This window comes from Patagioenas fasciata, chromosome 4 (genome assembly GCF_037038585.1).
Source record: "Patagioenas fasciata isolate bPatFas1 chromosome 4, bPatFas1.hap1, whole genome shotgun sequence".
Lineage (NCBI taxonomy): Eukaryota > Metazoa > Chordata > Aves > Columbiformes > Columbidae > Patagioenas > Patagioenas fasciata.
The window spans coordinates 17,071,432-17,087,308 of record NC_092523.1 but is presented as its reverse complement, the minus strand read 5'-3'; the positions used below and the strand labels follow the sequence as shown (position 1 = coordinate 17,087,308).

Sequence of the window (15,877 nt, the reverse complement as noted above, 5' to 3'; positions counted from 1 at the left end):
TTGAAGTGAGAGGTGTGACTTTAGTGAGAGCTTTGCCCAAGTAACTATTGCAGAATTGGGTACCTTGAGTTCATAGTTTGGGGTGTAAGTGGTGCATTTGAGCTGGTTCAGGTGTCTGCTCAGACTTTCTGGCCTCTGACATAAATACCTTGGATCTACAGAGAGATTTCAGATAGACCTGTGGGTAGTCACAAATTGTGTAACATATATGGTACTGCAATCTTAGGTTCTTCTTCCATCCCCAGGATTGATTTCTCAGCACTAACCATGCTATTCAATCAAGAGTGTGTGTGCATGTACTGTGTGTCGACATGTGGGTGGGTATATATAAATACACACGTGCCCACACACACAGAAACGTATATGTGTACACAAGCCCTCTGTACAAATGTGCTTTGCTTTTTTGGGTGTAAGAGTTTATTTCTGTAAATGCTCACCAGTTGTATTTATGCATTTATGAGTAATATCTGACTTTCAGTCAGAATTGACACCATGTGGCTTTCTGTATTATAATTACTTTAGGACAAAAGACTTTGCAGATGGTTTCAAGACTGACTCTAACTCACCATCAGTGTAAAAAGATTAAATAAGACGAGCCCATTCCCTCTGAATGGAGTAAGCCATTTGCACTGATTTCAATGGGAGCAGGCGCAACTCTATTTCTACAGCAGACAGAGAACATCTATTATATTCTTTAAATGAAAGTTTGATTTCATTGCACTTAAAATTATTCATGTTCTGTTAGCAAATGGTTTGAGATTTTATAACCTAGAGCATTTGCTGAATTCTGCTTTGTATTTTCCTCACAGCAATTGGAAGGACCCTCATTCCTCGTTATTTTAGCACTGTCTTTGAAGGAGGTGTAACAGACCTGTATTACATTCTCAAGCACTCAAAAGAGTCATACCACAACTCATCCATCACAGTGGACTGTGATCAATGCACCATGGTCACTCAGCATGGAAAACCCATGTTTACCAAGGTAACAGGGAAGACTCAGTAAAGCATGTTGTCGGTTTGGGTTTTTCTGTTGTTTTTCTTTTTTCTTTTTCAGTGTGTATAAGGGTGAAAAATATTGGCTGTTGCATTTTTCTAGTAGACTGAGATTATTTCTAATACTGAAAACCCTTGAAGCCATTTAATTACTATTTTTTATATTCATTACGTGACTGGAAAATTCTGTGGGCATCCTTTGCAATTCTCCCAGAAAGACTGCAAGAGAAGAACATAATTCCAGGTTGCCAGAACCATCAGCTGTATGTTAATTAAATTCCACCTGCCCATCTCCTTTTCTCTGGGCTTGATTTTAAAGCAACAATGAGATTTCACATTGCTGGTACCTACCATTTGGTATGGTATGCTTTACATTTGATTCTTACCCAGTACAAGGACCATAAATCTCTAGGAAAATACTGATTTAATACAGTAGGATGCCTGTCCAAAGGGCAGTGAAGTCAATGGAAGGAGTCAATTGATTTAAACATGCTCTGGATCAGGCGGTTAGTGAATATTCAATATTTGTAATTGATGGTGAATTATCTTCACGCATCTGCCACTTCTAATCCTGTAATTAAACTAAGTGCCATATATTTATGAAAAACAGTACCAAAAAGGTGGAAAATAGAAATTAAAACAAAATTTTTCTTATATTTTAAAAATATCAGTAAACTGATTTTCAAAACGGAAATGTACCCTTTCATAAATTAACTGTAAATGATGATTTTCCATCTTGCACTTGTGCCTCTCTATTAATTTTAACCTTTGCATGGAGAAAAGCACGAAGGGAGAAGGGGCGGTGGGGGGAGGTATCCCATCCATGTTGCTCTTGGGCTGCAGGAGTGCGGAGGTTGTAGAGTCAAAAAAGACACCGGCTTTTCACAGCATCATGACCAGGGCCCACATGGCTGGTATCTTCTCAGCACCTGTCTGAGTCCCATCCCTTCGTAGTGTCTTCCCTGACATCTTTATGGCTCTTGGAGTGGAGTCAAAGAGGAGGGAAAGGCAGCCACTGGTGTGCAGTGCTGGTGAGCCGGGAGGTGTGCACTTGGTGGTGGTGGTGGTGTTCCAGCTCTCCCGCTCCAGCCCCTGTGCCTTACACAAACACAAACAGGGAGAGCAATAAATGCGAAGAGACCAGCTATTCCCAGGTAGCACCTTTTTGCCATGAGCGTGCTGGCCAGGTGTGGAGGACGTGAGCAGGGGTTGCAGCGGCTGCTGCTTCCCATAGATCCCTAAAGGGATTTCTGTCATTTCCCTTCCTGCTAGCTTTAATCCAATAGCAAATGAAAGGTTTGGGGTTTGTTTGTTTATTTGTTTGGTTTTTAATCAGTAAACAAAACACACTTTTCTTGATTCAATGAGTTTATTTTGCTTACCATAATAGCACGTTACAGTATTTTTACTTTGGAAAGGAGACTGCAATTCAGCAAGTCAAAGACAGGCCAGCAGCAGGGACGGGGCTGTGCTCACAGCTCGCGCGAGGAGGTCACAGTGGCCTCCTGGAAGCACCATCCTTTTGTGTGCGGAGAGACCCTCCGTCCGCACTGCAGCCCTGGCAGCACACAGCTGGCTCCAGCCCTGATGTTTCTGTTGTGGATTCCAATATAAACCTCTGTATCCCTCTAGAAAAGTTCAGGCAGGGATGTGATTTGGATGCCAGGAGAAAAATTAGAGTTTTAAAATATGACTGTGTTAGTAAGAGCAAGTTTGAAATAAAACACAGCAGTTGGTGGAATAAGGGAGAAAAGAGTATATTACTATCTCAGAAATAAGTTATAGCCAAATGTTGTGTCTGCTGTGCGTGTGTAACTTCTAGCAGAGATACTGAGGTCACAGATCTTGTACCCCAAGGTAGACTCCAAACTTTCGCAGCATCGGTGGTGGAACAAAGCAGGCTCCCATAATAAGCAGCACTACCATGGACTCTGTAGCTCCTTAAATCATGTCTGAATTTGACCCAGTGAAACTACTATAAGGAGGTTTGCAAAGCAAAAATACAAACTAACTACATTTGTTAATAGCTGCTTCAGTTTCACAACTTGTAAGCTAGAAATTCACTAGCTTCTAATATAATAGGCTGAAACAGTTCTCATCATGTATTGAATCAGGAATCTGGAGCTGCATTTTATTCATTGCGACATTTTCCTAGTTAGAGCAACTCACTGCATACTGCAGTATTGGATGAATATATAAAGTGGCATTTCCAGGTTTTTTCAAACAAATACGGCTAGAACATGCCTAACAGTAACAATATGAAGAGTCCAGCTCGTCTTTGGAGGGCAAGAGGTCCTTGTGAAGTGTGACACACTTTAAAATTTTTTTATCAAGGTATAAATAAATACGGTAAAGAATTAAATACAGTTCAATGGCATGACTTAAATGTGGTAAAAGAAGAGACTGAAGCCCTAACTACCATGTTTGTTTACCTGGCAGATGCTTTTTTTTCTCCAGGTATGGGAAAGCTTTAGGAGTTCTCCTAAGTCTCTGTTTTCACCATATTACCAACGCTCCAACTGTACATATAGACAAACAGTTTTTCTGCAGTTAGTGATGGTTATTTGTATTCCCTTATAGAGTGGCAGAGGGGATCTGTGCCTTCCCACTAGAGCAGGGAGCACGCCGTGTTCGAATTGTTCTCTTCCTGCAACCGTCAACTGGATTTTATAGGTGAAGCCCTCAAAACTCAGTGATTTTAATCCTTAATAACAATCTCAGGCATTGACCAGATTTGCGTAATCTTTAGGCTTCTTTTTAAGCACTGAGTCAGGTTTGAGAAATGTACATTAATAAAAGGGGAAGAGTTTTTAGAGATGCCCAGTGTTAGGAGAGCGAGACTCTGAGCAAAAAGGCACAGGACCCAAGTTGGTTTTCGTAGGTGCGAGCAGTTGAAATTCCTACAATTAATAAGTGCAGTGAAGGGGTTAAAAAGCGATTGGTTAGTTTGAGAAATGTTCTTTTTTAGTTTTTTCCTGGCCTAGTCTAGAGCGACCACGTGATATACTGAATGCCTGCCAGCCTCTTTCTTGTTGATCCTCCGGAGACCATCTGTGCTGGGGGCATTGATTAGAGTGTGTCTGCTGGGATTACATCTTTTCTGTTGCCATGCCAACTAATCAGCTGATTTTGGTTACCACAGAAACAAAATGTCAGAGCTCACAGTACGGTAACATGAATTCAGCACAACAGAAAATGTTTTCTTAATTGGAGACCCTTTTGATTTTTTGGATTCTATGTAAAAGGCAGCTTTTAAAAAAATAAAAAAGAGGCCCATTTAAAATAAGAACTGCACCAATTTTATTGATTAAAAGCAATGCGTAAAATTCTGCTCTACCTAAGGAAATTAAAGTCCTTTATAAGATGTATAATTTTTTACCACTGTGATGTGAGGTATGTGTTCCAGTTTTTCTATTAAAATTTGTTAATGCCAGTGCATAAAATAAATATGTTAAGAACAGTGGGGTTTTGATCTTAACAGAAGAAACATTTGAGAAGCCACAGGTATTATTATTAAAAAATATTTTAAACCTGTAATATTTTCATGTTAACTGGTCAGTAGTCAGGATCTCTGGCCTCAACACAGTTACATTAATATGACATGTTTTTCTTCTTGTATGAGTCCTTATGTGTGCACATGTGTACCCCTGTGTAATTTCTTATCATTGTGCAACTGATGAGAAAATCAAAAACAGGGTCAAATGACAAAATAAGTCACATTAAAAATGTGAGGGCATCACTAAGGTATGTTGAAAAGGGCAGATGAGAAGCCATTGCAAGATTCTCCTTCATAGGCCTACAGTAATATACCTGTTAAAATTGCCTACCTGTTTTTGCAGTAAGAACCAGGAGGAAAAACCATGATGACATTAAGTGAAGTGTTAAACAGAAAAGCCACACATTACCCAAGTGGTAACTAGCCGAGTCTGAACTGGGGCTTGTAAAAATGCTCAGCAGACTCAGCTGAATCTGGGATGGCTCATCGTTCAATCAATTATTAGTTGTATTAAAATTAAAGTTACGGGAACCTTTTCTTTTGAAAACCATTACACCCTATTTCTACAATATCTCCATACCCCACATTTGTAAGTTACTCTGAATAGGAGTTGTAAGTCTAAACATCTGGTTTAAAGAAAAAAAGTCAACAACAGAGTTAGTTAATTTTCAGATCATGCATCATTTACAGTACTCCAGTCAGGAGACCATGCTGGGCACGTATTTTGCATCTTAAAGACCACCACAGCCATGGTGGGTTTTCCACATAAGGTCGTGGACAGTCGTTTAAAAGTCCCCCGTAATTTATTTTACTTTTCATTTCCGGGTAGTACCCACTTGCTACATTTATTCCTCCCCTATTTTCTCTCCTTTCTCAGACTAGACCCCTCATAAAGCTGCGTGAGCCACTTTCTGAGGAAGCAGCTCCCATGTCCACAGCTGCAGCCTCTTCTCTGTTCCCCTGGCCCTCCAACCTGCCGTGGCAGACACCCCATCTGCCTTCCCTTGGAAGAGTAGGGTTAATAGAAGTAGAAATGAAAAATTAAAATGGGGTAAAATGCCTGGAAAAGACAAGAATGAAAAAAAAAATTAGGGAAAAAGATCAGGTTTGGCCGCAGGCATCCAGGGCTCTGTGTACTCCAACTGGACATGAAAGGAAGGTTTATATGCCAAGCTATTGTAAGGAAAGGGCAACATAAAACAGGTTGGGAATGACTGGTTCAGCAACTTGACATCAACTGTGTGCAGTGGCACCACAGCCACCTCCACTGCAAGGTTCACTCATTAATTAGCAACAGCAAACTGCGAGGGAAAGAGAACTGATGCAATAAATAAGATTTAGCACACACAATATTCTATATTTGTAAAATGCTATAAAATCTATTATAAGTTACTGTCTCTGCGGTAAGGCCTATGAAGTAATTTTCCCACATTCATTTTTTTTTCCCCCAAGAGAAAGAAAAACAATTTACCTAGCAGAAATGAACAATAGAATACTGCTCTGATATTTTTAAATGTTGTTTAATCGATGATACAATACTATTGAAAACAAAATTCCTGGGAATTTATTTCATGCATTTTATGTATTCTAGGTATGCACAGAAGGACGTCTTATCTTGGAGTTTACTTTTGATGATCTTATGAGAATAAAAACATGGCACTTTACTATTAGACAGTACAGAGAATTAGTCCCACGCAGCATTCTAGCCATGCATGTAAGTAATCCTTTTTTCACTTGACCTAATGCGAAGAGATGAGATTAGGTTTATGAAGAACTCCAGCAAATTTCACACCCAAGGCAATTAACTATAAATATTTTGTTTTGCCTGCAACTGTGTCCATTTACAAATTCTTTCACCACTGCAGTGTTTCTCAGTGCTCTATTGTTGCCACCGTTGCTATGTTTTTACTTTGTTTTGGGACATAGTTTTCTCTTGAATCCCATTTGGTGGTCTCTATGATTTGGGCTCATAATCTGTTCTTATTGGTATGAACTACACTAAATTCAGTGAATTTTCATAATTGTAGGTACAAACTGTATTTAGCTTTTAAATCAAGCAAACTGCTAAACTTGTATGAGACAGAAAAATAAGTAATTACCATATATTTACTTAGAAACCTTTAGAATTTTAATCCAGATCTTTTTTTCACATTTCAAGACTTTTTTTTCTTTTTTACTAATTCTATGAAAACACACACAACGGAACATTAAAATATTCTACAGGTTGAAGTTAAACTATTATAAAGTAAATCATTGGGGAGAAACAAAGGACAGTCTTAATGCCACTTTCAGTTCTGAACTGTAGAATTGTTCAGATTAGTAGTGCTCCATCGCAACATTAATTGCAGGACTATGATTTTACAGAGGGTAAGAACATGGGTCCAAATATGTGCCTGTGTTTTGACATCAAATTACTTAGATATCCATAGACAAAGATACATTCTTAGTGAGGAATTCTAAGTAACTTAAGCAGCCTGGACTTTTCTCAAAATGCTATTACAGGCCTGAAGAAAATACCTTTAAGAATCTGCCCCACCGTTTCTGTCTCAGAGTTATTTTAGAGGGCTGACCTGTTGAACTCTTCAACAGTTCCCCATGAAGGGAGCATGAAGATGGCCATGAGCAACAATATGTATTTAGAGGGCTGCAATTCAAAGAGAGCAGACCAGGTTAGGCAGCAACCAGCAGGTATTAATTTTAGTAATGAGACTGATCTCATTTTAAAGAGGAGGCTGGTCTCACAGGTAAAGTTCCTGTCTCGGGTCAGAGAAGAAATGTGCTTGCATTTTTCCTGTTTAATTCTGGGAAAATAACTTTGACCAGAAGGGTTCTTCAGTCTGTGCTTACTGCCAGTTACATGATCAGCTCCACTGAAGGTGCTTTGATGAGTTCTCTCTTCTTCGGTTTCTTATCCACAGAAAGAAAGTAATACCTTCTTTATTCCTGCCTTTTATCTGCATAGTCTCCTGGGGCTCCCAGCCAACAAATGGGAGGCTCAAAGTGTACTGTGATCCCTCAGGATCTCTTTGGTGGGGACCTGCTCTCTTGCATCTCTGTGCATGACTGGACCTCCTGGGTCTCTCTCTTGAATGGACAGATATTGGAGAACAGTCTTTATTTTGTTCCAATTTCTTAAGGTTTTCATTTGTAAGGTTTTGCATTTTCCTGTGCAAACAGAGCTCTGTAGCTTATGACATAAATTTAGGATCAATGTATATGGTGGGTTTTTTACATAGAAATGACCTCTCTCTTCAGAGAACCCTCCCTGCACTTCGCCAAGCAAATACAGAAAAACAAATAGACAAAAAAGCAAAGTGAAAATTCTTTTTTCCTGTGTTGTTTAGGCACAAGACCCTCAGGTGCTGGAGCAGCTGTCCAAAAACATCACTCGAATGGGTCTGACAAACTTCACCCTCAACTACCTCAGGGTAAGCGTACTATAGCCGATGATTATTGTGAGCATTTTTTAAAAGTTACTGTTAGCTTTGAGTCAAGGTAATGAGAGCAGAGTGTGTGTCGGCCAGGTAAGAAATGGACTTTACTCTTAATGAGAATGAAGGAGAAACACAGAGACTGTAATAAAGATGTAGCTGCTCACAACACACTGTTAAAAAGGAGAAGAATTTTATCATGGAGTCAAAGCAGTGTGTGAGTAGCCAATGCTTGTAAAGGTCTTTCGCCTCAGTTTTGAATAACAGTGTTATTTTTTGTAAGGATGAAGTTCCCCACCATTTTTTCTTTCTTCTTACTGTTCCTGACAAAATGGTAGCTCGTTCTTGTTAAGAGTTGCCTGTGTTCTCCAGCCGTTGGACCTCCCCCCCGCAGAGGCAGGGCTGAGTGAGAGCTCGGCTCCAGCCCTGTTTGCAGCCCCTCCAAGCAGTCCTCACTTCACTTGCCTCTGGGAGCCTGAGCTCCCTCCTCAGCCGTGCACTGAATCGAGTGTGTTTTTTATGATTAAATAATGCATTTGTTCCCATTGCTTTTTGACCCTTAAAGTGCATTCGAAGTTTGGAAGTTTATTTTTATTCTTGAAAGTATTCCCTGGTGTGGGCTTACAATGCATACACTGAAACAGAGTGTAGAGTTCATATTTCAAGGTTAAAATTCAGACTTTTTTGTTATTTCTAGGCATGCCATTAGTAGATAAAAGGAGGTAAATTAATCAATACACCAAACTAACTTGGCCAAGAACATTTGATTTTATTCCTTTTAGTTGTTTGAGTAGTTAATCAAGATGCTTTTTTGAAGATAATAAGAACACAAGAAAATGCAGTTATTTTCAGCCTAACATAGAGCTGTATCTGACAGTCTCTATTTTAGCTGCACTTCATTCAGGTCTATGAACCTTGTAACACCTTCCCTATGGATGAGTCCTACCCCAGAGTGTTTTGAACTCCAAGGAGGACAGTATGCAGGACTGAGATGTGTGGCGAGATCTCTTTCACGGTATCCCTACAGCTTATCGACTGTCTGTAGTTATCCTTTCCCTCCCAATTGTTGATTGTTTTCTCCCATTGTTGATTGTTCTTATGTGGTGTCAGCATGAAAGTTACTGTTGGAATTACAGTCTGAGTTATGCAGAGCACGTCTGCTGTGGTGTAACTGAAAGAAGAATATGACATAAAACCTCAGAGGAATAATACATTGCATTAGAATTTTTCCACCTGCAAATACAAGAATAATATGTGTATGTTGTACATATTGTATTGTCACAGTTAGTTTAGTCTCTGGCTTGGTACAGAGAGTGACTGTTGTGCTTTGGCAACATCCCTGTAGCCAGACTGTCATCAACTCATGGTGGGGCATCCTAGAGCACGTTCTCCAGAAATCGCCACTGGGGAATCCTCCTTGGTCACGCCAAGTTTTTTGTTACACCCTCATGGCAAACTGGGCAGCAAGTAGCTGGCTTAAGTAGGCTATTGTCCTGTGGCTATTGTCCTGTGTCCTGTTTTGGAGGTTTTTGATCCGCTTAGCACAATTGGACACACCAGCAAGCGTTTGGGCTGGCCAGGGGGCCATGCTGAATGTGCAGCGCTGGCTCCATTGCCGGCCCCTTCTGAGTCCTTTGTGGCATGTTCTGCTGAATGTGACAATGCAAATGAGAAAGGCAGGTCCCTGGTAGGATGCAGCTGGCATCAGGCACCCATGCTGCTCCCCCCATCGGAATAAAAAAAAAATATATAAAAGAAAAGAGGCAGAAAAAAAATCCACAGAAAAAGAAATCTGGGATTACAAGTTAAGGAATCAAGATAAGCACTAGGGAGATGAGCAGTGAAGTGCAAGGGGATGAAAAGATGAAGGCTTACTTTTTTTCTTCTTCCAGACTAGTTTCGTTCGCTTAACAGACAACGTTAGGTCTTTGGGTGCAAAGCTTCCTCTGGCTCCTGCTGTGGTGATTCCAAAAAGAAATATCTTTTTTTCCCAAGCCAGTCTTTGTGTCTCTCATTCTTGCAGTGAGGAAGTGATCATTCTGCTCTTTTTTCAGATGTTCAGCTCATCATGGGAGCTCATATTAGATGATATCTTTCCATTTTGATTTACTTCTTTCCCAATTACTTTCTTCTGTTATTTTTAACACAAAAATCTATTCTGAACTCAGGACTGTAAAATCAAATGCTAAAAAGCGTGGTAAAGCCTCTTAGGTTTAAGGTGTCTTGTAGATGGTTTTGGTGGTGGTTTTGGTGGTGGTGGTGCTGCTGTTTGGGGTTTTTTTGTTGTTTATTTGTTTGAAGTCAGCATTTTACGATATTTTCTTCAGTCTTTCCTGTGTTTAGTAATTAGCACTGTTACATGGTTTTGAATAAGGATTTGAAACTAAGCGTAAAAATTATTTTCATTTTTTTTTCTGCTGCACACAGCAAAGGTTTGTGATACTCATAAGCGAAAACTTCACTGATGGGCAGAATTAATCATTTTTATTCTCTAACGTGCACACAGCAGCAAACTGTGCTGCAGTCTCTTTAAAGGCATAATTTAAACCTGGGTTTCAGATAGTTGTGATACAAAGGTATAGCCTGGATTTTTTACATTCTAGACATCACAGAACGCTAAATCATTGCTAGTTGGAATAATTGCAGTTGCTGGCACGTAAACCAGTGTTCCAGAGTGCCACATGCCTGTAGAGCCACAGCTTTGGATGCATGCCCAGGTTTGTCTTCATTGACTCTGAGTAAAGCTGTCCAGCATAGAAGAACATTGATTTTGTGAATCATATTTAATACAAATTTAAAATATATCTTCTTGGAACCTGGAAATGAAATGTTTTGTCCTGTGTCATTTGCCAAATGCTCTTTCTCCCTGTTTTCTCTGGCTCTATATAAAACCATAGGCTTCCTTTCTTTCTAGTTACTAGTTTGTTTTGTTCGAGCATAATTGATTACCTCATCAATGGGGTCAGCATACTTTGCTGTAGCTGCTGACTAGAGTTGAATAGGCTGTCTCAGAAATAATGAGCAAAACCTTGTAGGTTTTAAATTAATATCAAGCTTTTTAAAATGTAATTTCTCATCAAGTCATCAAGCAGTAGATATTATGAACTATCAGATAATAAGGCCAAGACCTATATCCTACTCTCAGTCAGTACGAGTCCAGGAACAGACAGGAATCCTGTACAGAGCTCGAAGATGGAGATAACACTCAAAACAACAGTTTCCACCAAGCTACAATAACTAGTCCCCACGCATTATCTTATTTTTTTTCTATGTAATTTTCTAGTTGCTCAGCTATTTTGTTTAGATCTTCAAAGTGTAATGGATTTGAATGTACTCTAAAACAGTATCTTTATTCAAGAAGCACTATTCATAATTTGGAGCTCAAATGTTTCTTTCTGCCTTCTATAAAACTATTTATTCTCTCAAAGTTTCTGGCATTATTAAAAAGCCAGCCCCTCCTTTCAGTTAGACAGGACTCCTTGGCCTGAGCCTTGAAATACAGTTGTGTCTTACCCAGCTGGTTTTCAAAATTTGTCTCTGCTTTCTTGCACTGGCTGGGTTGATTTCTTAGAGCTCTTCCCCAGGTGTAGCTATTGCATCCTCCCCCTGCTGTGGTCTGCTCCGGTAGCCAGCTTGTTGGTGTTAATGGAACTGAATCTGCATCTACCCTTTGCAAAGTGAGAGTTAGTGTGGCAGAGCCCTCCTGCTCTGCAGCAGGAGAGGTATCCAGGCAGGGAGGACACACTCCCCTTTTCCCTTGTATCTTGTATGGCTGTACTAACCAAGGCATGTCTGAGCTACAAATTATGCAATTTGTTTGTTTTCTGTATAAACCAATAATGGAGTGTAACGATTGCAACACAGAGGACAATATTTTCTGAATCCCCACTTTCACTAATTTAGTTCCTCGCTAGACACTTCCAGATTTCTTCTGCTAGGAAGATAACATGAATTATTTAATGGGACACAAATTTCTAAAGGCAGTACTTATTTTGCAATCAAAAGCCATTTGTATGTATACCTATTGTGTATGCAAAATTTTCTTTTGCACATGCAAAACAGGCATACATGCAACAGTTTCCTTTAATGTGCAAAGAAATTTGCTTTTCTAAATACAGTTTCATGCATGGAAAGGATATGCATTTAAACAGTTTGGGAGCTGGTTTGCTCCTAATATGTAGCAATTCATGTCAGCTATATGGTCAATATTTCACAGCTGTTCGTGTGTCTTCAAGGAAGGAGAAGAATTACATGCAAGCATGTTAAGGATGCAAAATTAGGTACCCATGGAAAAGAAATCACAGGATACTCTATTTATAGTTACCCATGCAATATGAATTCCTTTCCCTTTGTGAGTTATATTGTGTCATCATCTAACAACATCATCATGCGTTGTGTTTCCCCCAGTGTCCCTGGTGCATGCAGTGCATGGGATGACTAGCCCTCACTCAGGAGGGAGCCGGTCTGGTGCTGCTTGATTCCTCATAAGCTTTTCTGCAGCATCATTCAGGTATCTCAAGTGCAAATGTTAACAGCTGCATAGCACTGACCAGCTGGGCAGCTACTGTCATTCCCAGCGTGCACATCTGGCTTTGGGGCACATGGATGAGCACTGGGGCACTCACAGGGGTCAGCCAAGGGGAGGTGACCAACTGGATTTTGCAGAGCACTTGTAGTTTCATCTCGTGAATAACAAAACTATCAAGGTTGGATTCAGTCTGTTGTCTCAGACTGGCTATATAGTTGAAAAAGGAGCAGATGATGTTCCTGGGAACGCAATGGTGAAAATGTTTTTTTCCATGACTTAGTACCACAGTAGAGCTTAAGGGCAGGGGCAGTTTGTTATAGCAGCATTGGGTTACTCTAAGCTCATCCTTTTTTGTTCTGCAGCTTCTTGATTTGTGCTTCTGCCACATTGCCATATCTCCATAGATACAAATGGAGTTCCACACACAGCAACTTCATTTCCTTTATGCTGTGCATTGAATGTGAGGTGCTAGGGAAGCAGAGTATGGGTTCATGTAGCTGTATCCTGACAGATATAAGTAAAAAGTTCTATTAAGTTTTCACAAGCACTCAAAGAATGGGGTTTGGATCATTTAATCGTTTAAAGAATCCTTGGAACGGGAGGTGCTGAAAGCAGACACAACGTTTTGTAGATTTTATTCCTATAAATGATGAAAATTTTCAACCTAAACAAATTCAGCTTCGAACAGCTCTTCCTATTTAAATGCAGTCAAAATCAGAGGGTTCTCATGGTAGGATTTAGTTTACTTTAGCTGGTGACCCGTAATCTGTCTGTGCCAACTATAATTAGTTGACTACACCAAGGTTTCCTGGTAATGTAATTTCTTAGCGTTTATTTTAGTAATGATCACTGTGGTTTCTGTTCCTCTCTTTTATGCATCTAATGCTTTGTGGACAGTATTATATGTTACTTTTAGAATAATAAATGAGATGTATTCTTTGCAACAGCTCATACAGTTAAATGTTAGCTTTTCGTTGTTAACAATGACAAAACGTCACAGACTAGTTACATCAAGTGTTATTCCATCACAAGCAGAAGATACAGCACAATTTTTAAAAAAGAAGTGGTCAGGATGGAGTGAGTGGGCAAGGGATCAGGGATGGGAGAGCTGCAGAAGACAAGATACATAGCGAATGAACCACCAGTTTAGAAATGTTTTGATGAGAGGATGGAATCTGAAGGAACAGAGATAGGATATGAGTTGGACAAATAACATTTATATCGATAATAATAATAGTAGTATGCTTTTCGTCCATTGATCTCTGAACATTTTATTAAAACAAATGAAGTGTTTTATAGATAGGAAAACTGTGGCACATACCAGAAGGAAAAAAAAAAAATAAATAAAAAGATGGAGCAAACCAAACAGCATTTAAAAACAAAATCAGAATGCAATTTTAAACCAGACCTTGGAGAGTACAGTGAGCTGGTGCAATAGTGACCACTTCTGTTTCTCATGGGTCAGAAACAGGCTTCAGTGTTTGTGGATAGCAGGAATTTCAGAAGTCAGTTAAAAATGGGTAATGGTAACAGAGAGTAAGTGATTAGAGAACAAATTAGGATTTCAGGAGAAGAGGCAAATTTTAATGATATTCTGGATATGGTGATGGACAGTCTTCACACAAAGGGCACTACCAGGCTCGTGAGTATCAGTTAAGGAGAAAGATATATTGTGTGTGAACACAGGCCAGCTACCATGCCCACTGGACATACCATAAATATGACCTTTGAAATAAAATTAAGGTCTGGACTAATTAGAATGGAAGGATGATAATCAGCAATGTGAGTCCTTGAAGCATCCATGAGTAAGAAATCAGAATGAAGTTAGGTTGGAGCAGTTTAAAAATAAAAAAAGTCAGAAGGGTAAAAGAGAGAAAAAGAGAGACAAAGACAAAGCACTGGCCATATAGAACAAGCTACAAGATTTGAACTAATAGTGTTATTTCAGAAAAGAAGATGAGAAAAAAAAAACAGTCCAAGAACACAGCCACAGGCTCTGTTTTTAGTAGACCAAATTAAAGCTTGGACTAGTATGCAGTACAGTCATAAATAATAATAACTATTAATTAAGTTTAGGAATGAGAGCTGCAGAGGTACGATTTGTATGAAGACCTGAAAATGCCAAAACCAGCTTCTTGTTCAAAGCAATGAAAACAGCAAAAATTTTAATTAGTTGTTTAATATTGAATATCCACGGGTGTTTGGTGTAAATTGTTATGCATGGAGGGGTGGGTGCTCAGAGGAGGTCAAGAAATAGGCTTTAATGTAAAGCTGGTGGTACAAATCTTTGTTCTTGGAAGCAGTTATTTTAGAACTTGAAGTATTCCTTGTGGAAAGCTTATGGCAGCCTTTTGGTCTGTTCTTAATTTGGAAGGCGAATCCTATGCCCCCTCACCTTGTGTTTTTAATCTTCAGAAATGTTATTTCATGAGTCTGTTTATTGTGATATCACAAGCAACTAGGTCATATAATCTTTTAAAATAGTTTTCTATATGTAGTTAACTGTACTGGTTAGCCTTCCCCTTCCTCTGACACTTTCTATAGGTAAAATGACATTTTTGCTTACCTATCTCTGCTAGAGAGATCTTTGATGCATCTCAAGATTGAATTTGTCTTTTCCATGTCTAGATCTGTTGGAGGTTTGCTTTGGGCTCTGGAGTTTGATCCTATTTCCAGGATGTTCCTGTAAAGCTCTTATTTTGTGTGATGCCCTGATCCTTGTCCATATGAAGGATGCCTCCCCACTTTGTCATTCAGTCTGTCCATACACTCCCACTTTTTCTGCTGTAATCTCACCATTTTATTTTCACAAGAGAAACCCTAAAAACCAAAACCTGACTCTAAACAGTAAAATAGAGCAAGCATTTCAAAAGCGAGTAATAGTCCTGGGTTTCTCTGGGCTTTAGAGACACAAAGCTAAATTTCTCTTCCAGTCACCTCCATTGTACTGGTGCAGGCACTGTCAGAGTTGGGTCAGGAGACTGATCTGATTAAAACCACAAATCTAGTCCTTTCCACCCAAATGATGACCAACCTTAGTACCTCCCTGAGTGCTACTTGTGCTGGGCAGGGGAGAGAGCAGCAGTGTGGATTCATGTCAGCTGGCATCTGTCTTGAAGTTGGACCTCATCTCCAAATTTGCCAGCACTGAAAGGAGAACACGAGAAAATGCAGGGGAGTCATATAGATCCTAAGCTGTAAATTTCTCTTTCTTACTTCTGGATCTGAGAACATTATAGCAGTTTTGTCTGACCTATTATGGCCTCACACTGCTATAAATTTATTCACTTCAGTAGAATGAGTACTGAATTTCAATGGTACAATTTAGAGCAGACTCTCATACCAGATTACCATAATTTACAAAACTTGAATTGAAAACAAAATAAGCAGAAAGAGAAAAGTTTGATTTATTTTGCTGGTTCTGAGTGA

The 15,877-nt window shown here is 39.4% G+C and overlaps 1 protein-coding gene across 11 annotated transcripts in view; it reads left to right on the top strand.

Annotated features, from left to right (window-relative positions):
• Positions 1 to 15,877, top strand: part of LDB2 (LIM domain binding 2) — a 218,413-nt gene that overhangs the window by 164,776 nt on the left and 37,760 nt on the right. For all 11 annotated transcript variants that reach the window (XM_065837544.2, XM_065837542.2, XM_065837543.2 and 8 more), the window contains exons 3-5: positions 810 to 982; positions 6,081 to 6,203; positions 7,834 to 7,917. In XM_065837544.2, the coding sequence (XP_065693616.1) occupies positions 810 to 982; positions 6,081 to 6,203; positions 7,834 to 7,917 (380 nt within the window). The remainder of the gene's footprint in view (positions 1 to 809; positions 983 to 6,080; positions 6,204 to 7,833; positions 7,918 to 15,877) is intronic.